The sequence below is a fragment of the Amphiura filiformis genome, chromosome 16 (genome assembly GCF_039555335.1).
Source record: "Amphiura filiformis chromosome 16, Afil_fr2py, whole genome shotgun sequence".
In the NCBI taxonomy this organism is placed as follows: domain Eukaryota; kingdom Metazoa; phylum Echinodermata; class Ophiuroidea; order Amphilepidida; family Amphiuridae; genus Amphiura; species Amphiura filiformis.
Genome location: NC_092643.1, coordinates 38,223,098 through 38,246,737, shown reverse-complemented (window position 1 = coordinate 38,246,737; position 23,640 = coordinate 38,223,098). Strand labels below are relative to the sequence as shown.

The following is a 23,640-nucleotide window of genomic DNA, read 5'->3' as shown; positions in this document are numbered from 1 at the left end:
CGGTATTTCGTAAATAGCCTCTGCTGTCTGCAATGGGTCGCGTTTGTCCTTAGGGTGCACAAGTAGGTTTCGTAGTGTGCGGTGGGGTTTGAAACAAGTGGAAAACCCGTGTTTCTTGAAAACCCTGGAAACACGTTCTGACAGTCCCTCAACATAGGGAATGACCACAAAACCTTTGTTCTTTTCTTTACTGTCATTGGAAGGCTTTCTCTTTGGTTTTGGATTCTCTTTTCTTCTTTCACCTTGTTGATGGTCCATGCTGGGTATCCGCACGTTGCGAGTGCTCGCTTGATGTGCGAAGCAACTATTTGCCGGTCTTCTGGCTCGGTGACTATACTATCCTTCCTGTCGAGCAGGGTTCGCACTACTCCTAACTTCTGATGAAGTGGGTGGTGGGATTAGAACTGTAAGTATTGGTCTGTGTGAGTTGGTTTCCTGTATATGCAGAGCTTGGTCGTGCCGTCGAGTTTCTTGATGATGAGAGTATCTAGGAATGGTATGCTGCCTTCCGATTCCTCCTCGTAAGTGAACTTGATACTTCCTGTTGGATCCACTTGGTTGAGATGTTCTGTTAAATTGTCCACTTCCCCACGCTTGATGATCTCTAGTACATCGTCTACGTACCTCTTCCAGAGCGTCGGCTTACAATTGAGCGGTGCTGTTGCAATGGCTTCCTCTTCCAACCATTCCATAAAGAGATCTACGGCGATCGAACTCAGAGGACTGCCCATAGCCATGCCTTTCTTCTGTTGGTATATGCTGCCCTTCGAAGTGAAGTATGTTGTGGTTAAAATGAACTTGACTAGTTCCATGAGATCATCAAAATTGAGAAGTGTCCTTTTTTTGAGATCAGGATCTTGCTCCAACTTCCGACGAATATTGTCTAAAGTGATCTCAATCGGAGTGTTGGTGAAAAGGGTTTCAAGAATTAGAAATGGAATTGCTGAATAATGACCAATGCCATACATACTGTGAAAGATGCTTCATTCCCAACGGAAATATTATGGAATTATCCGTTAGTTGAAGTTGCTGATACTTTTATGTGCAAAATATTACCAACAAGAAAAAGGTTGGTTTAGACTATATGTGGTGTGATCAAGCAACATCAGTCTGAAGTCGGACATATTCAATTTTCAGTTTCTTATAGGATTGTAAACAGCATTTACAAAGCTACATTTTGCAGAAAACCCCAATAAATTTGGACAACCAGTACAAAGCTACATTTTGCAGAAAACCCCAATAAATTTGGACAACCAGTTCAAAAGATATGAGCAATTAACGAGTTTCCAAAACAATAGGCTGTGTCTCAAAATTAATATTTCCGACATCCGACTGATTTTGCTTGATCACATCACATACAGGGTGTCCTTGAAAGAACTGTATCGTCGGAAACTGATGTTTTTTGGTACTTTCACGCATAAACCAATCGTAACATAAATAACTGATGATGTTGAGGAACATATCAGCTATCACATATATTTTGAAATTTGACAATTGAATTTTACGAAACTCCCTCATTTTCAAGCATTTCCACGAAATCAATATCCGTCAATGACAACAGACGCATCATGCGCTGCTGGTGATGCGCAGTGAATAGGCTATCGACAATCTTATTTTTAATCTTAATGGTTCGTCTCAAAGCCCTTCCCAGGTTAAAAACCTAATACGGAATGCGGTTTTAATTAATATTTGTGTTTGTTTATTTTTGTTTACTTTAATTTTGTGTATCTGTTGCAAGAATAGACCACCTTTTCATCTCTCAAGGAGAGAATGGGAAACAAGTTTAATTGTAAATAACATGAATGAAAATCATTGCTTCCAGTTAAGACGGGAAAGTCTTGCAGGATTATTAACAAAATCCTGATAAGATAGACAACAATGGAGGAAAATAAACAACTTGTTGTGACATGTTATGTAAACAACGTGAAAGAAGAAGATGGTATAGTAGAGGTTCGCTGTGGATACTTCAGAATTATACTACTGATGTGTATAATATCCTATACGTACTCCATTAGTACAATATGTTGTATCTGGAACTTTTTGGGTATACTATGTTCATTTTATATATTCTGAAGTGTACTATGTTTAATCATCAATCCTTAGACATCCAATCATTTCGATAAGAGCAGTGGGATTCAAATTGCATCTTTGAGTCCCAAATTCCCCTTTTTGCCTAGATGAGTCATGAATATTCCTAGCTGTAAACGTGACCTTCACAACGATATGGAGGTTTGCCTGATTCTTTTTTTTTTTCACTCAGCCAACTTAAAAATCATCTATATTTAAGGTGGCTGTGTACTTTCAGATACGCATGTAGTAAAAGTGTCATAACTTTGTAATTATTCACGCAAGACATATAAAAGCATACATTTTTATAAAGGCAAGACATCAATAAATCTTAATATAAATACAGATTTGGTGTAAAAATAACAATTATGAAGAAAATCACAAAAAATGAATTTTTGGCATTTTTTGTTTGGTACATCATAACAAAAAAACACTCTTCCCAAAATGTTTGTTTTGTTTTTTTTCTAAATCTTGAGGCTCCATTCCAAAAATATTTTGTTTGTTTATTTTTTTGTTTACTTTAATTTTTGTATCTGTTGCAAGAATAGAGCACCTTTTCATATCTCAGGGAGGTTGTACTGTGGTCAAGAGGAAGAATTTTTATTGAGATTTACGCTTTGACGTCTGACGATGTCAGACGTGAGATTTTTTGTGTGGTGGATCGGGGAAAAAATAAAACAGCGGATAAAAACTGCAATTTACTCAATCAAGCGGGAATAACGCGAAAAAAACACGACGATGATAGAAGGTGTTATCGCTTAAAACACATGGCAGCTACAGCATTTCGTCCATTGAAACAAATGCTATCTTCATGTACATTTATTTACCATCATTCATGGACCGACGGAGTAGCCTAAGGACGCGACATGTAAAAGGAAAAGGACTGGTAGTATACCACCTCTGTAAGTGCGCTAAGAGCCCGTGGCTTGGTACATTTTTGTCTTTGATTATTGCATGGTGATTATTTACGGAGAGGAAATCAAAATCAAGTCTGGTTTATACAGCAATCAAAGAAGTCTAGTTTCGATATCCTGATGGTTACAAGACCTGTGAACCAGGAATTCTATGTAAAAGTGTAATTCCTGAAATGCAATATAATGTTTAAGTTGACCCCAATCTATCTCAGTATCTTTTTAGCTGAGGCAAAGGTATTTAAATCAGTAGGTATCCTGCGTTAAAAGTATTTTAGATCTAATATAGGACCGGTATAAATAAAAGGTATATTTATCACATCGATACATGTAAATAATAGAGGTTTAATTTAAAAGTTACCCCACACCCAGTTTTTAGAACAACTTCGCCATGTTGATAAAGGTATAGCGCATCAACAATGTTTTTTCTGTCTTTGTACGTTCTGGTAAAAAGTAGAAAAAAAGTTTTTTCTTTATTTACTACACGAATCCATTTATTGGTCAAGCTACAAATATTGTTATATAGACATAGTGCCCGATTTATTTGGCTTTTTTGCTACTTTTTCAAGCATTATGTCTTTTATAGGAGTGCGACGAAATCAATACAAGTAGGTGATCTCTCGTGCAACTACAACCCTGGACAAAAGGGTTGGAATGAAATTAATATGGTATTGCAAATGAGCCCCCGTTCCCCCAATAAATGTTGAATCCTGACATTTTGTTCATGTGCGATCAATGGTACCCAACATTGATTGGTGGGTCATGGGGGAGTTATTGGGGGAGGTTAATATTTATACTTGACACTAAAGAAAGCGCCATTTCATCACTCTAAAAATAACGAATATATGGCCATTTTTATTCCAACCTATTTTGTCTAGCATTGTAGATATTCAATTACAATTTGAGGCTTTTCTCTTTCATATGAAACCAACGCACTTTATCAGTGTCATGAACATTGTACTCATGACGCAATGCCTTTCATAGATACAGATTTGGGAAAAGTACACTTGATTATGTTAGGTCTAGTCTTGCTATATGTGACTATATGAACAAAGTGATTATATATTCGGGAATCCAATTCAAGGTGTAAATATAAGAAGGAAAGTTTGTTGTGGGAACATACCTCAATAATCCAAATTATGTATTGTGGCAAAGTCTGAATGACACACAATTGTAGCATAATCTAAAACGTTTTCTTGATTTAAAAACATATTACCTTGAAACATAATGTTTCCAAATAAAGAGTCTATCTTAGGATCAATGCGCTACCAGAAATAAACCAGGGCCGTGACACTCGTATTCAATCCCTGTATAAAAAGTGAAGTCACTTTACGGCAGTTTGAGTGACAGTTGCTAAAGAGTTTGGTACACCTAGTAACGCTATAGTAACGCTTTTTTTAATAGCCTAAAATTATACATGTGCACGACAACATTGTGCGTACTACTTCAATAGTGAAACAGACTTATCCGTAGTTTGATTGACAGTTGCTGGGGAGTTTGGTACACCAAATTTTCCAAGATGGCGCACATCGACTGCCAATTATTCGGACCCTTTCCAGCAAAAATACAGCTTATAGTCTCGTCATGGGGTCATCGAAGAGAATATTTTCCTAGCATATTGAGCTAACTCCTCAGCTATTTAGTTTTTCACGATATGATAGTAATGGAAAGATTCGACCAAATGTTCGCCGTTTTTGCCATTTTTTTGAAACGATGACGTAAACAGGCATCATCTCTTCCACAGGTGATACACTCCTACACGTACAGGGGTACAGCTATGCCATCACATGCATGATCGCGCATTGGCTGTGTGACTGACTTCATTTGCGCAAAAGAGTGGCTTATCCTACAGTATATTAGTACTCGAGAATCCTTGAATAAACTCTTATGAGTAGATGCTATTCACTATTCACTATTTATCGTTTTGCCCTCTGGCGAGTGAGTGTCTATAAAACAAAAGTAGCTCATCAGACTATCTCACACTGTCAATTTAGACATAATAATTCCGCGAGGCTAGCTGAAATTAGTTTCAATATATAAAACATTGGTAGAAATAGTCAAGTACAAACATGTTGGGTAACGCTAAGTGAATTCTAATAGTTTATCAACTGCTCCAGAGATTTTGAAAGCCCATAGCAATGTCTGCTGTCTGTAAGAATGGGAAACAAGTTTAATTGGAAATAAAATGAATGGAAATCATTGCTTCCAGTTAAGACGGGAAAGCCTGATCAGATTTTTAACAAAATACTGATAAGATGGCAACAATGGAGGAAAATATACAACTTTTGTGACATGTTATGTAAACAACGTGAAAGAAGAAGATGCTATAGTAGAGGTTCGCTGTGGATACTTCAGAATTATACTACTGATGTGTATAATATCCTATAATTACGTACTCCATAAGTACAATATGTTGTATCTGGAACTCTTTGGGTTTTAGATATTCTGAAGTGTACTATGTTTAATCATCACTCCTTAGTCATCCAATCATCTCGATAAGAGCAGTGGGATTCAAATTGCATCTTTGAGTCCCAAATTCCCCTTTTTGCCTAGATGAGTCATGAATATTCCTAGCTGTAAACGTGACCTTCACAACGAAATGGAGGTTTGCCTGTTTCTTTGATGTTATTCATTAAATGACACAAAAGAGTAGCTGAATTATCGTTGTGTAACAGGGTGGGAAAAACGTTCTTTTTTCCAGGATCAACTTGAAACTATTATGAGTTCATGCTATTATTATTATGCTGAAATATCAGTAAGATCAGAGTATGTTTCACTTAAACAACTCGTAAATTATCGATATTTAACTACATACATTGTTATTGGAAACATAATGGTAACTAATTTGAGATTCCGTTCTAATGTTTTAGAGAGTCCAAACAAACTACCCGATGTGTTTAACACTGAATGATGACCTTTTAATACAAGGTTTTTTCCGATTGCAGAAAGAAATAGCAAATCATTTTGTGAAAATCTATTGCCTGAGTGAAATTTACTTGAATGTTATTGATATTGCAATACAATAGTAGTAGGTACCCAAGTAAAATTCTCCAAGTAAAATTTAATCTGTGCCAGACATGAGGATCGAGTACCGAATTTGGTTCCACCAATCGCGGCATAAAAGGTCCTTATCTTTTGATATATTTAGTCAGATACCGATTTATTTATTTTTTATTTATAACATTCGGCCGAAGCTAGGCTAAGCCCAATAGTTCCCAGAGGCTGCTAAATTCAAGGGATGCCATCCGGATATGACGGGACAGGGATATGGGAAGAGGTCAGATTAATCGATCGGCAACCAAACTCACATATGGCACCGCGGGGAATTGAACCCCGGTCGCAGTGGTGAGAAGCGAGTGAGAAGACCACTACACCAACCCGCCCTCCCTAAGGACGATTTCACTTACCAAGGTCAGTAAACATATGAATTGAAGTAGGGACACTTGAAGACGCCTTTATATGTAGTGAATCAATTAAACGAGATTGAGGCATGTCAGAAACATGAATTAGACATGTACATTTGTAGTTGACAAACTTATAGCTGGATCAGATATTTTTAGACAAATGTATTAAACACAGAATGTTGCTTCCAAACCTGATAATTTTGATTCTTGTTCTTTGAAATCACTTCCGCTGGAGGTGTCTATAGACGAATCCAATTTCACGCATTCCTACACCTCAACGGCAGCCATTAGCTGGGTCTCCGTCGGCTCTATCTCACCTAAAATATAACTTGATGCGGCCTTGGAGGGTATTTTAAACTGCATTCTATCACCCGTGTGACATGTAGACAATAGAAAGATGACAGTTTACAACACAAGAGAATCTAACATCGAATTTTAAGCGGGTTTAATCCACCCAATTGGGCACTCACAACACCAGTTTCGTGCATGCAGGGACCCAATAATGGCCGACCAAATCCTGTGATGAGAACTTACGACAGGAGAAGCAGGAAAATACTACAACTCCGAAAAAAATATACGTGTTTTTAAGGTATTTATTGGCCTTTTTGAGCATTTATCATCAAATAAGATCGAGAAATCTAGTTTATCGTTCCAGCCATTGTGGAAAAACGTGATCTAGTTTATTGCTGAAAATGACTTTTTGTTCAAGAACTTTTAAAACTACATTCAATATTGAAAGTCTGACAACATCTTTATCATGTTAATGTTGGGAGGTCTAGCCATAAGCAAATGTCCCAGTTGCAGCAGCTTCTTAGACCTATACGCATTTGGTACAATGGCATTTGAAAATATAGTGTCACCGATCCAAAGCTTTTCAGCGATATGTAAACGCTTACCATTAATATCTTAGGCGTCTCATTGTTAACGCCATCCCGTTTGTTGAAAACTAGGCCGTCGATGATGACCGCCTAGACGTTAAAAGATGAGCCCGTAGCAATACGCAACTTTAGAACACCAGAGCATTATGTGTAGGCATCACTGATTATGTACTTGAATTTGAAGCGACGGATGAAATTGCATCGCTATAATATTTTCGTGTTGTTTTTTATTTGAAACCACTTGGGGAAAATATCGTGTACTAGCGATTTTCTAAAACTATTTAAAGTCTTTGTGCAATGAGAGTTGACTGATTTATCTTCGTGGGTTAAGGAAAGACGTGCTGGAACTGAGAGTTTGAAGGAGCAATGAATTTGTTCAATGTGGAGGTGGGAGAACCTGAGACCTCTCTGTATTGCTATAATCAGGACTAGTATTGTCTGCTGTGAGGTTACAGGGACATGTTATTAGAAGTATTTGCATTGAGCGTCTATGCAATTATGCGGAAATGGTAGTTTAATTTTAAGTAAGCTACCCTTTCCGCACAATCGCATTTAAAAATAATATGATATTTTAATTTGCATTGTTTAAGATCTGTATTGTTTTTCAACAATGTTTGTATGATGAAGTGATTTACTGATTTTGATTTAGTGCACTGATGTGCTTTATTCAGAAAGGTATCATTGCGCTGTAGCTGTCAAAATTGATTTACTCATATCTGTTCCTCTTTTCACTTTTTGGAAAGCCAGGCTAGCTAGCAATACCGTATAGTATATAGTATATATAAGTAGAGTGCTTTCACGCGTCGTGATAATCACGTCTCGATTATGTTTACCCACCGTCTCAAAAGTTTTCTGATTCTTTTGACTATCGCATCTTGTCAGGCATCGCGTAAGTTACATTTCCGTTAGTACTTTGTGCGTATACACGCTTTTCAGCTGCTCAAGTTGTGTGCACTTTTTTCGTCATGTAGTCAGTGTCGAGCACTCAATCTTTATCATCACAGTGTCTTACACTAGGCATGCTTGATTTACTTGTTCGAATATAAATTGCATTATACATTAAGGTATAATACTCTCACTTGTTGTAACTCAACCATTTGGTTTAACTCTCTAACATTAACAGATGAAAAGGGGAATACTTTGGTTAATCGCGTAAGTACTTTATTTTCAATAAAAACATTATAATAGCGGAGTGCTATAGCAGAAAAATTATGAACAAAACAAATTATCCTTTATTGTATTCCTGGTGGGTAATTCTTCAATTTTGAATTCTCTAGTGTCAATGAAGCTGTTACTATTTTTCACAGATAACTGGATGGCATACCGCTACGGAATCGCTATATGAACCAGAAAAACTGTAAGATTTTCTCTTACGAGAAAATATGCAGATCATCTGGTATTACTAAAGTGCCTCTTAGTGTAGTACCGGCGTCTGGTAAAACTACACTAGCATTGAGATTGTTGTTGTATATTACACATTTTGCTCTCAGATCTAAAGAAGGAAACGAGACAAATTATGAAAACACGTGGTTGATTAAAAGCATCTTAGCTATCACAAAGTAAGAAATAAAGGTCGGGAAATTATTTTGCTTGTACTCTTTATCAGATCTATTTGCAATAAGAAAACGACTTCTGGTTGTAGTGGTTTTCACATCTTTTCCATGCTTTGAGGCAGGGCCAGATTTTGCAGAGGGCCAGATTGGTCCGGCTAAGGGCCAAGATCCAGGGGCTTTATATTTGAGATTGGGATAATGCTAATAAAATTAAAAACAAAGAGAAATTTAAAAAAAAATGAAAGAAAGAAAAGGGAAACTTCAGTGAAGCTTTGGTTTGAATTGAAAAATATGTTTTCGGATGAGATGGGCACACGCACACGTGCACCAAAAATTGCAAACATGGCTCTGCTTTGGGCCGTTCATATTTCTGTCAGAAAAGTACGTAATATGCGAAAAATGCAATATCGAATAGTTTCTTATCAGACATTTGATACTGTCAGCATCACTTTAATATGACCAGACAGTTACAAAACAATTACACGCAATGTTTATTTTTAAATACCTCGGGAAATTTAGTGCAAACACAGTCTGCCTATAGTAATATTTGAAGTACTCCTCATTATTGAAATCTATCACAGTGCAACAGATGATGTTCATAGATATGGCAGCTGCCTAGAGCAAAATATTATATTATGAATTTAATGCTGCCGTTCTTTTCAATAACGCAAAATAAGCACAAGAATGTACTAATGATTTTTCAACTTTGAAAACACAACACTGCAATACTGCAACAATGTTATGTTACGCCGAGGTTACTCCCGGTTAATACACCAAGTACAGCTAGATAGATATTAAACCAGCTGAACAAAAAACTATATCCGTCTAAAAGCAAGGACAATATTTTAATTTTGTATTAACAATAACATTAATTATATATGAATGCTATACTGATGATGTAAAGTGGTATCATTAGCAGATAACTAATGTGCTTCGTAAAACAGAACCGATGGCTTTGGAAGTTGTATACAGGGTGTCCAGAAAAAAAATACCGGGAGAATGGATTTGGACGTAAGTCGACAAAATATAGACATCAGAATCCAAACTCTAACAATCAGCGTGTAGCGCATCTTATTCTGCATCTTATACGCTATTGATTTTACTGGTCACAGTTGACTGATTGCAAAGAAATGAGCGATTATATAACGCATGCGTCAATTCATTTCATTCCAAGTTTGAAAGAAAGATCATTCAACACAATGCGCGCTAGTGGTTTACTGTCAATGGGTTTCATATTTGTTCGGTGAAATCCTTTCCGTTCTTTTTAAACAATCTGTTTGTTGCAAAACATTTAATTAGGTTTTGTTCAAATTTGAATACCTGCACGATATTGAAAATGAAAGCTTGCATATAAGATGATGCTTGGTAAAATTGTAAATAACTTTTTTCGTTAATGTTGATATTAATGTTGCATAAAGAATTCCATCTGGCTTTAAAAAATTCCCAAACACATTAATGTTTTTGGAATATTTCCAAGATATTGTAATGCAAAGTTTTAAAATTTCAACATTAATGTTGCATGGTATCAAAAATCATTTAAATTTTTATTTTTGATTCTGATGTCTATTTCTCGACTTACGTTCAATTCTATTTACTCGGTAATTTTTTCTGGGACACCCTGTATGTAGTTCATTATCCACAACAGGGTTTTAATTTACGTTCGTTTAATACAAATACTAGTAGATGCGAGGGCCAGTGTAAAATTCGAGCAAGAGTGTTCTTTGAATGTTAATAATTCTTAATGTTTTTCTTTTCAGAAAGTAATTCAAAGTAATAAAAAAAAGTCGATCACACATATTTAGAAGAAAGTGTACAATGTATTAGGAACATAATGTGTCGGAAGCTACAACAGTAAAACGTGTCCTTACATCGAGTTTGTTAAGGTCACGGTATTATAAGTGCGCAAGAGCGCAAGAGCGCAAGAAAGAAAATAGTTTTTCGCAGATTGAATCTGCATTTCTCCTTTCCTCTTATTATATTCTGGTACCCTCTTTCTGTTTTCTGTCATAGGTATTTTTCTTTATTATTCAATTTATATCGTTTCACTTTAACTGTCCTGAAAATGAAATAATGAAGACTGATAATTCGATAAGCACAGCCTTAATAATGCATTATTGCTGGAAACCATAACTATCAATTGAATATATGAATACAAAAGCCGCCCAAGTCCATACTTTGGCCAAATTGAGTTAAGCATGGGAAAGTGTTGCTATACATAGGCCGATCATATGTATGAAAGAACAACTCAAATTCATCCTCTGTGTCTATTGAGCATGTGAAAAATAGCATGTATGAAAGAATCAACCCAAGTCCATGATTTGAGTCTTGTAACCCATTGATTGAAATCCAGTATGTATAAAAGTCCCCTTGTAATATCTTCATTGCTGGAGAGTGACTTTTGAAAAAAAAATGGGTTTAATCAAGGAAAGTGTGTGGTTTATATTACATGGCAGAATGCTTATCAACATTATACATAACTGTGTGCTTTACTTTGTATTATCTTACTAGTGGTAATCTCATTCCAACATTATTGTCTTTGTATATGATTCAAAAACCACCCAAGTCCAGAATTTGAAATGAACCCCACGAAGTCCCTGAAATGCTAATCGTCATACCTAATACAGTTTAACCCACCCATTTGCACGTACAACTTACCATATTGACCAGGTAAATCTAACTTAAGGAATTAAAATGATACACAGGTTTTTTTTCTCAAAATCACTTCCCATTGACTTGTGTGGGTTTTGGATTCATGTATTCAATTTCTCGAATCGATCTTTGTTTATCGAATGAAGCTCAATACAGAAGAATTTTCGAACAGTTTAAGGCACGTCTATACTAAGATTACATGGTCTATACTAACAATGCATGGTTAAAAGTACCTCTCTAAACGTCTGTTCAAACTAAAGAACCCACTTCTTAAGCTCCAAACAATTTCGCTGAGAGCCAGCCATAGAGTGTATGCATCAAGACGGTGAGTTGAAGACGATATAGGTTTTTGCCTCGTAGCGTATTGCATTTACTTTCACACCAACTTATGTAGAATCAATAGAATCCTGAGCAACTTGGTGTTATTTATGTTGTCGAAATTGGTTTACATTTTTCAATAATCCAATATGAAATATACTGTTTGAAACAAGTGCCTTCCTAGCGGGTTTAAGATATTGTCGCGATCACTCCGTTTTGAGCGCTGGCGGCCACAATATTAGGTAGGTATAATACCATGTCTACATTATAATGATTATGTACTTTTAGTTTTCTGTCGCGTATAAAATCGTTAAAGACTTGAAGATGTGTTACATTTCTGCGGATTTGAAGGTCGTTGTATCTAATCTAGTTCTGCCGGGTTTAATGAACCTACATTACCAATGTGTTTGTGCCACTAAATTACACAGCAATAAAGGTTTATAAAAATCATTATAATTTTATCTGATTTAAACTCAATTTGAAATGACACACGATTTGATACACCTTAATGGTAAGTTATCATGTTAGTACATAAGTTATGAAATGGAAAATAATCATAGTCAGAGTCATGAATGGAATTGTTAATATAAAGTAGTTAAATTTGTATTTTATACGATATAATTATTGTTGGCAGAAATTCCGAACAAATTGAAGTTGATTCTGAAATCAATTAAATAGTAATAAGATTACTCCCATTTCAGACAAATATAGCATTAATTATTAATGGGATTAATAAAAAATATCCTATTTTGTCAAATGAAACCTAGCTCAATCCTTATCCTTTAGTTGGCACTAACTGGCAATAAAAGTTAAATTTGGTATACATGGAAATGCAGAAAACGGCATACTTGCATAGCAAATACATTTAAATTCTTTTGATTATACTAAGAACAAGTCACTATTAGTTCATTATAAAGGTTGCATTCTTTTTAAAGCCATTTTCAAAAGCCCTTTAAAATATCCATTCGAATACTCTGCTCGGTGAAGAATATATTGAGAAGTTATAAGGACAAACATGACAAATGGAAAGATTTGTATAAAATTCTATTATAAATACTAGTGTCGTTGACGATAATTGAAAATCATCTTCCTGTAAAAAAATTGGAAATATAAGGCTCGTTCATGATACGGGAAATTAACAAAAAAATATACTCCTAAACTTCATCATGGTTTTACTATGCCCAAATTTTTTATTCCAGACTACCAGCAATCCTCAAGTAGCTGATGACGTCATTTGGTATCTAGTGTCACTTATTAATGGCATGGAATCCATGTTTATGGTAGAATCAATGTATGGCGTACTGCTCTATGTATCGTGTTTTCCTAATTATCCAAAGTAGTCCAACCAGTACTTTCTGTATTTTAGAGACGTTTTGTGCTTGATTTATAACGAACTTGGGTTCATTGAGTATTGGAGATATTGAATATGCAGACAATGACCACACATGGATGTCTCTTAAATGAGTAAATGATGACGCTGTCGTGCAGCTACATTTCAATCATGCGACAAATTAAACTAATTTATTCCTTCTTTTATAACAATTCCAACTTCGTTCCATTTCTTGCCACACTAACCAACCACCGTTCCAAATATCCCACTAATAATGTAAATTTAATGTTCCAATTTTAAACAGTTGATCTACTATGTCATAATAATTGCCAGTTATTTCGAATAAATTCCCATTTCCATTTAATGGCAATGCTCCAGGCATAGACTTATCATGTCTCTCCATCCCACGCTGCAGCGCGCTGGTTTCCTTTGGATCAAAAATTAGGTTACTTAGAAAAGTTGCGAGACTTTTTTACCGAAAACATCCGTACTTGCTGCTAGCATTTTGTTTTATAGTTTGAAACTCATCATGAACTGTGCAAGAGTAATAGCTGCTTGGTATCAAAATGGAACAAAAAATGAAATGATGTGACATAAGCATTAACGACCATTTGTTCTATATTTTGACCGATGTTTCTGATATTTGACGTTAGGCAGCCTTGTGTTGGTGGAGAGGATGATGACGGTGATGACAAAAATACAACGACGAAGACGATGATAATGATGATGATGATGATGTTGATGGTAATGATGATGATACCTTTGCTCTTCGGGAGCTACATTACTTCATTCACGGAAATGAATATTGCCTCCTGTAGATTTGTTTACCATCTTTCACGGCCCAACGGAGTACTTTAAGGACGCGACATGTAAAAGGAAACGGACTGGTAGTATATCACCTCTGTAAGTGCACTAAGAGCCTATGGCTTGGTACATTTTTGTCTTTGATTTTTTCATGGTGATTATTCACTCATAGAAATTCGACTATAAGCATAGTTATAGCAATGTGAAAAACCTAGTTTGTTAAATATCACGTGAACCTAAAATTCCATGTAAAGGTAAAAAGGAAAAATTGTTATACCTCAAGAAATTATGTATTGTGACAAAGTTTGAATGATACGCAATTTTGATACAAAATGATATGATTTAAAACAACAACAAACCAAAAAGGTGAAACACTAACAAGAAAAAACCCAAAAAAAACGGTAAGCCCTATCTTAGTATCAATACACTACCTGAACGTTTAACTATCATGATTTGTTCATCGTATAATACGCTGTGCCTCCAGGCACGTGGGTGCCTATAAAACCATACTAGCTTATCATAAGACTCACACTGTCAATTTAGACATATAAATGCCGTGAGGCTAGCTGAAAGAGTTTCAATATATCGAAGGCTGGTGGCAATATTCAAGTACAAACAGGTTACGTAACGCTAAGTGTATTTCAATAGTTCATCAACTACTTCCAGAGAGAATAATATATATTCTTTGTTTCCTTTTGTCTAGTGAGTTCTGGGGAGGCCCATAGCAATGTCTGCCGTCAGTAAGAATGATAAAAAAATTAATCAAAAATTGAATGAATGGAAATTATTGCTTCCAGTTAAGACGTGTGAGTATGTTTTATGCCAAATCATGATTAGATAATAACATTGGAGGAGAACATCTTTTTTGTGCGAGACGAACAACGTGAAAAGGAAAGAAAGAGAGAGTAAACATTATGGGTATACTACAGAGCTACATGCCAGCAGTATACTTTAACCTCAGCAGTAACCGCGTGGTTATCTCCTAATTGGGGACACTATATCTTTGGGTAATAAAGGTTAACTTTGGATACTTTTTATGTTAAATCTTCACCCATCCAATCATATTGATATTCGCAGTGGGCTTCAAATTGTACTTTTGAGTTACTATTCCCTCTGTTTGCCTAGCTACATCCCATGTCGTTGTGCAACTTTTTCAGTTCCGTCATCTGCATTCGGACCTCACCCCTATCGGTTCTATTTGTCGTGTTTGTGGTGCACTTCATAGAGGGGGTCGGTGAGTGAGGCCATTCAGCTGATCTCAAAAGTCCTTATATATGATTTGTTATACGTATTTGATAGATAATAATACATATTTACTCAGATGCCTTGGAAGGATTTCACTTCACCAAGGTCAGCAAACATATGAGCACTTGAAGACGTCTTCACATACAATGGTGAATACATTTAACTAGATTGATGCATGGTATATACATGAATAACACAGAGGCATTCGTAGTTATATTATTTAGCAGGACATTTTGCGAACTACAACCAATGTTAAAATGCTGACAGGTTATTTATCATTTTAATGTAGCATATTGCTTTCTGTAGTATATATCCAAGTAAATTCTCCAAAAGTCTCAACCCAGCAAACAAAAAAACGTTTTCGACATCATTCGCAGAAGGTTTGGGAAGGTTGCCAGAAATCGTTTAAATGTCGGGTTATATAAAGGGCATATAAAGGGATAAAACGTTTCCATAACATTCGAAAATATTTTTTTGATAACTCAAAGCAAATGTTCTAACATAATCTTATTAAACTGTTGACAAAATATTGCAATATTTGCAATAATATTTTACAATAACATTTTGACAAAAAAGCTATTGTAGTGTGTTTTCATGCAAACGTTTTCATGACCTTTATATAACCCGATATTTAATTTTTACCCACATCAAAACCAAAAATATAACCTGTTTAAAACGTTTTTAAAACGTTTTGTGTTTGCTGGGAAGTGGAGCCGAAAAAAGCGTATTTCGTCCCACCCTATTGTGTAACTTATTCAAGGTCATTTAAGGTGGTACTACACCACTTGATAAATTAACTATTTTTCCATTTTTCACAAAAAATAATAACACACTGGTAACAAAAGTTATGTACATTATAGGGGCAAGGAATCCAGTTACTACACTGGAATTTCAAGAACTCAAGACAAGCGGTACGTTATTTATGATAAGAAAAGAGGTACCGCTAGAATGTACCTCATTTCTTAACTTATGAACCACTTGTCTTGAATCACTGACATTTCAGTGAAGTAATTGGATTCCTTGCGCCGTGTGTAGTTATTGTTTTGAGAAAGATGCAAAACTAGTCACAAAATTTATCAGGGAGTGTAGTACCACCTTAATACACTTCATAATTATCATTAATATGTGCTAGCCATGATATAGTCTGGTAATGGTGGAGTGCAGAAATCGGTTCCACCATCCGCATTCCCACATCACATCTTTCTAGCCTACTTGTGGTGTTTGTGATGTTCTTCTTGGAAAGGGGTCCGTGAGTGATGCCATGCAGCTGACCTCAAAAGTATGATTTGGTATATTTCATAAATATATTCTTGGGTGCCTCGGATATGTCGGAATGATTTCGCTTCACCAAGGTCAGCAAACTTACGAATTGAACTGGAGACACTTGAAGACGCCTTCACATAGATACATGAATAAGACATGGGCATTTGTAGTTGACAACCACACATCTGGATCACAAATTTATATTAATAAATATTTACTCAGATGCTTCGGAAGGATTTCACTTCACCAAGGTCAGCAAACATACGAATTGAACTGGAGACACTTGAAGACGCCTTCATATGCAGTGAGTCAATTAAACAAGATTGAGGCTTGGCAGATACATGAATAAGACATGGGCATTTGTAGTTGACAACCACACATCTGGATCACAAATTTATATTAATAAATATTTACACAGATGCCTCGGAAGGATTTCACTACACCAAGGTCAGTAAACATACGAATTGAAGTAGCGACACTTGAAGACGTCTTCATATAGAACAGTGAATCAATTAACGAGGTTGAGACATGTCAGATACATGAATAGGTCATATGTATTCGTAGTAATATTTGAGAAATATTCGGTTAACGTTTCCCATACCAATTCGTAATGTTTCTCCTCTCACCATTATGATAACAGAAGTTATCTCGTATTCATACCAAAACTAGGTCATCGAATGATGAGCGGTTACTCCGGCTAGACGATGAAAGATGACCTGGTAGCATGATACAACTTTATGATACAACTCCGGAGCGTTATATGTATACATCGCAGATTATATACATGAATTTGCAGCGATTGATGAAATAAATGTTAAACATTGCACCGCTTTCTTTTGATGTTTAATATGGAAGAGATGAAAATGGGCGAATTTTTTTAAACTATCGAAAGTCTTTGAACACTGATTTGTTTTCATAGGTTATGTGAAGATGTGACGGAAGTAAGAGTTTAAAAGAAAAACAATTGGTAGGTTGGGTCTGCGTACATGACTAGACAATCCTTGTCGCTTTTCATTTTAAGCAAGAAAAGGGCCCGCTATGGTAGTTAAGTATAAAAAAGAGGTTAGCTAAGCTTTTCTAACTAAGATGGGAAACACGAAAAAGGGTATTGAATTAAACAGTGTTGTTTGGAAGTATTAATTTGAATATACCGTCTGTGCTGATTGAACAGTTTACTTATACAGTGCATGATAGTTTAATTAGCATCTTATTTCCCTTATTGTTTTATACACTGTTGTTTGTAATTGTAGAAGCGTTCCCCTGATTTGTACTGTTTAGTGCATTGATGTGCTTTATCCAGGGATTTCTATTAGAGAGAGAGAGAGAGAGACCACAATAATTGCGTTATAGCTGTCAGAATTGGTCTAGGTCTTTAATATATTTTGATAGATACTTATTTCTGCTTCCTCTTTTTGAAAGCACGACTAGCTAGCAATAAAGTCTAGTAGAGTACTATAACGCGTCTCAAAAACACGTCTGGATTCTGTTTACCCTCCGTCTGATTCTTTTGACTATCGCATCTTGTCAGGCATCGCGTAAGTTACATTTCCGTTAGTACATTGTGCGTATACACGCTTTGAGCTGCTTAGGTTAGGTGCACTTTAATTCGAAATAGCAAAACACTCATGCTTTATCATCACCGTATCTCGTAGTTTGATGTGATTGTTTGAAAATTAATAACATTTTACATTAAAATATGTAAGGTGTCATTTGGTGTAAGGCAACCATTTGAATTAACTATTCCAAATCGATGAAAATATTACCGACGAATTTTAACATTTTTTATCTCATGATACCCAAATTTCCTATATAAATACTACAAATAAGTTAGGGGCTGTGCAATAATTATGAGCCCTGGGGAGGGTAAAATTGGGGGGCAAGAAATTTTGGTGAGCCAAAAGGGGGGTAAGCAATTTTGGCCAGTCGAGAGGGGGGGGCAAGCAATGCTCTAAAAGGCTTTGGAAAACAGTACGGAAACGCTTTAATATGCAAATTTTCCTGCTCGCTGCGCTCGCATATACAGGGTGTCCCAGAAAAAATTACCGGGCGAATGAATTTGGACGTAAGGCGAGAAATAGATATCAGAATCCAAATATCTAAACATTAGCGTGTAGCCCATCTTATTCTGCATCATAGACGTCAATTTTACTGGAATCGGTTGACTGATTGCGAAGAAATGAGCGATTACATAACGCATGCCTCAATTTACTTCATTCCAAGTTTGAAAGAAAGATCATTCAACACAATGCGCACTATAGTGGTTTACCTGTCAATGGGCTTCATATTTTGTTCTGTGAAATCCTTTTCGTTCTTTTTAAACAATCTGTTTCTTGCAAAACATTTAATTAGGTTTAGTTCAAATTTGAAAACCTGCACGATATTGAAAAAGCTTGCATATAAGATGATTCTCGGTACTTGTAAATATATTTTTTTCGTTGATGTTGATATAAATGTTACATAAAGAATTATCGCATAAAAGATTTCCAGCTGGCTTAAACGATTTCTCACACACATTTAAGTTTTTGGAATATTTCGTAGAAATTGTAATGCAAAGTTTAAATCTTTTAAAACTTCAACATTAATGTTGCACGGTATCAAAAATCGCATGTCAGGTAAACTGTAAGCACTTGATCATTGTCATTCTTGGCTCAAATGTTCTTTGGAAAGTTAATAAACTATAACATTATTTACACAACCTAAATAATTATAGTTGGAAAATTCTAATTACAGAAATCAAAGTTTTCTCGGACAAATTGTTATTCATCTTCAGTGAAAGCATGAATAAGATAACACCATCGGATTATAAAATTGATAATGTGGACTAAATTTAATGAGATACACAAACTTTAGGAAGCAGTGAGCGAGTATGAAAAAAGCGCCTGTTGATCAAACTTGGAATGAACTGCATTGATGCGCACATTATGTAATCGTTAATTTCTTCGCAACCAGTCAACCGAATCAAACAAAATTTTTGTACGTGATGCACATTGAAATAGGCTATGAGCTACATTTTAAATTTTCTGATTCTAATGTCTGCTTCTCGACTTACGTTCAATTTTATTCACTCGGTAATTTTTTATGGGACACCCTGTATCTAGACCATTTAATGTTTGTAAATTGGGATTCCAAAAATTTGGCATGTGCAGGGGGGGGGGGCAAATATTTTTTGGCGGGCCAAGAGGGGGGGGCAAGCGATTTTTGGCAGACCGAGAGGGGGGGCAAGCGATTTTGGCGGGCCGTTCGGAAATTTTACCCCCCCGGGCTCATAATTATTGCACAGCCCCTTAAGTGAACACTGAGATTCCGTGGGAGATTGTAATACTTGACCATAATGTGGTAAAATCTCATCAATACAACGTTCTTAGTGTCAATCACCTCTATTTACAGTGGTAGGTATCACATAGCATTATATATACCTAGCAATCACAGCATGGTAGGCCTCCAGTCGAGTGTTGCAGCAGTATAAAACCTGGACTGAACTGAAATGTCCTTTGTTGTATTCTAAGTGATTTTAATTCTTCTCCAACGTCAATGAAGCTGTTGCTCTCTCACAGACTGTGTCTATCTAGTCAAATCTAGTTTGAACAAATTTAACCAAATTCAACAGAAAAAACATTGTACATTGGGTTAATGTTTGGCTCCAGAACACTGTTACAGTTTAATTACACATTATTATGATGTATCTGATTTATATACATGGAAGACAATCACGAAATTGATGCTTAAAGATTATATCAAGTGATTTTATGCTTAATGTGTTTTGTGCGATTGTCACAACCAACAAACCTCTGGCTGGTTCTCACCTTGTTAATACACTTCTATTAAACAGAAGTTTGTCAACTGGTTATTTTTATAATTTAGCAGCTACATGCACATTATTTTCTGCAATTTTATTTTTCATACTTTGGGGCGTTCATATTTCACACTACCAGCATTACTTTAATGTGAACAGACATTGTTAGAAAACAAAACATTACATGTATTGTTCATGATGCAGTCATGTCTACAGTAGAATTCAATTCGACCTTTGCAGGACTTAAACCCCATTAAAAGCTATTAAACCAAGATAACACTCATTGAAAACAGCTCAACTGATTAAATCAGATCTTCTCTGGGTAAATACACACAACATATGTGTCTGCTTATGGAGCAATGAGCTGGGATTAAACTTTCAGTTGGGTGAACGATTATAAAGCGAGCGCTAGAGAACAATTGTGTGTGGTCTTTGTTTACGAAATAAGACAATACGTGCTTATTGTTAACCAGCGTTCTTGAAAATGAGAAACATGGTGGTTTGCAGACTTAACACGGGTTGGAAATAATTTCTTCATATTTGTTGGTGTTATCTGTCGTTTACATATCCTTCCTAAAACACAAAAGTACGAATATTTCCAAACATCTAAATTAGCTAAAAATTTAGGACATGTTACAAAAACTATATTGTCTAGAATTTTAGAAGAGTACTTTTAATATTGGCCGGTTATTTTTCACACAGCGACGTTAACTAGGCAATGTACTATTACCTATAACATTAACTAAAACACCAAAGTACGAATATTTCCAAACATCTAAATTAGCTAAAAATTTAGGACATGTTACAAAACTATATTTTCTAGAACTTTAGAAGAGTACTTTTAATATTGGCCGGTTATTTTTCACACAGCGACGTTAACTAGGCATATCCCCATACTTTTAACGTAGGCTATTTGTAGAGGTCACGCGTCAATGGGAAAGAGCACTGTGTATTGTGTATAGGAAAACGGACAGTAACTGCAGTATGTTGTTTTTAAAGACCGCAGGAAATTTAATGCAAACACAGCCTATACCTATAGCCAAATATGAACTACTTCACATATTGGATTAAGTCACAGTGCAACAGATGATGTTCATCAATATGGCAGCTACCTGGAGCAAAATATAATATCTTGAATTTAATGTTCCGTGTTTGTTTTTTCAATAACGCAAAACAAGCAGAATAATGTAATGATTTTCAATTTCAAAAACACTAACCTGCAATGCAGCGGCTGCGACAATATGATGTTATGCCGAGGTTACTCCCGGTTAATACACCAAGTACAGATAGATACTTAACCATCTGACAAAACAAAACAAAAAAAAGGAAGAAAGTTTCCATTTTGTGTTAGCAATGTACATTAAGGTTATTAAACTGGTGTGATTTGATAGTTAACAGCATCTTGCGAATGGTAGTGAGCTTTGCCAAAAACTGCGCTGCTCATTTCATAGCGAACGTGTAGAAGAATTCAAATATCACAGATATACCTTTGTAGGTCCTGTGGTTCTTGTGTTATGTTGTAAAAAGGGCTGAAACAACAACACTTTTGTAAAACATACATAACTCATTAAAAACAATAAATTAAGCAAGTTTGAAAGTATAATATTTGTAGAATGAACTTTTGCAAAACATCGAAGTGTTATTTGTCAATAATATATTGATTTTGATAATGAAAATCGATTTTTATGCTGCTTCGACCAATAATACATCGTTTACCCTTAATGATGTGAAGGGAAACCTAAAACAATTAACTAATGTGCTTCAGTAGGAATGTTTATCCTGAGATACAAACGAGTTGGTTTAGTTCATAATGTACAAGAGCGTTTCAATTTACGTTCGTTTAATACAAATAGATGCGAAGGCCAATTTGATATTCCGATGGGATTCAGTTCCTATTGGTTGTCATTCTGTCAGGCCGCTTCGCAGCGCAATCCGATCTCTGAATGTTAATAACGCCGATCGTTTTTCGTGTTTCTTTTCCGAAAGGTTACTTTTCCGCATGTAAGGTAATAAATAAACCCAGAGAATCGATCAGATATATTTGGGCAGAAAGTCTACATGTATTGGGAGCATAATGCGTCGGAAACTACAACAGTAAATCGAATTCTCACATCTAGTTTGTTTTAACAAGGTCAAAAGGTCACAATATTGTGTATAAAACAGTACAGAAGACAACAGTTTGTTTGTTTTTGCAGATACTGAGTCTACCTTCATATTTTAGATTATGGGACAACTGTTTAAAAAGATCATTTGCAAATATGGATTTTTTTTCAAAGAAAATAACATCTTATTAAACCGAGGTTTTGAAGAAGCAATAAATAATCAAGCTTTCAACTGTAATTATCATTTTCATCTTTTGCCCATGTTCTTTACCAGCACAGCAATTATTTCTATTCTAATGACATAAAATCGACAAAACATATTCTGGATACATACCAAATATATATACATGTATAAACATTTCTGTTTAGTTGAAATCATGACAAATTATCCGTCTGATGATCGGTTTACCCAATGATCGTAAGTGAGGGTATTCCGTGAAACTATTAGTAACGGTTGCCTTGCCAGAGGTCTATACTTTGAATTCGTACCAAATTTAATTATATATTTTTTAAATTAAATAAAGTATTGTACCTCAGAGTGGATTGATTGAAATATGTAATGTCATTTTAGTCAAACAAAAACTAATACCCATTCTTCAATTAGCCAAGTAAATCAATACCATGTTTCATGTTACCGCTGTGATATTTTGTTGCAAATGTCGTTGTCTTATATTTGCCCAGTTCCTCCCGATTCTTACTCCTGTTTGGAGAAGATTTGTCCTGCAAATGCATTTAAATCGATATTGACTGCAGAAAAGCACCCACCTGTTTCATTGTTTTGTTAACCAGGTAACAAAGAATATTTTTAGATGACTATAGCGTTTTGGTTTAGGGGCAACGGTATGTTTGTTACCTAACCTGTAATGTAGAAGCACAGAAACATGAAGAGCATAATATAAAAAATGTTATTACTAAATGAAATGTGCATCTTACATATGTGATGCGATCAAGCAAAATCAGTCGGAACTCGGAAATATTGATTTTGAGATATAGCCAAACAAAGGAAATATTTCCTTTTGTTTCCTGTTGTTTAAGAAATTCTTTAACTGCTCATATCTTTGGAACTGATTGTTCAATTTCAATGGAATTTCCTTCAAAATGCAGTTTTGTAAATGCTCTTTACTATCCTATAAGAAACTAAAAGTGTAATATTTCCGAGTTCCGACTTATTTTGCTTGATCGCATCACATATAAATATATTTGATTCTTTTTTGTGCGTATTTTGAATCAAATCATCTATTTCTTTCCTTCGCCATTTTTCGGAATTACCAAAATTGTTATTTCCAATCTGATCCACACTTTAAAGAAAGAATGTCATCGGAT

General features: G+C 35.4%; 1 protein-coding gene across 1 annotated transcript; it reads right to left on the bottom strand.

The window, feature by feature from the left end:
• Window positions 1-398: 398 nt before the first annotated feature.
• Window positions 399-737, bottom strand: LOC140172624 (uncharacterized). Its single transcript, XM_072195761.1, has one exon. The coding sequence runs from the start codon at window positions 735-737 to the stop codon at window positions 399-401; it is 339 nt and encodes a 112-aa protein (XP_072051862.1).
• Between the last annotated feature and the right edge of the window lie 22,903 nt (window positions 738-23,640).

Excerpts from the sequence above, each read along its gene's own strand:
- LOC140172624 (XM_072195761.1), bottom strand. The coding sequence starts at position 737 with ATGGCTATGGGCAGTCCTCTGAGTTCGATCGCCGTAGATCTCTTTATG.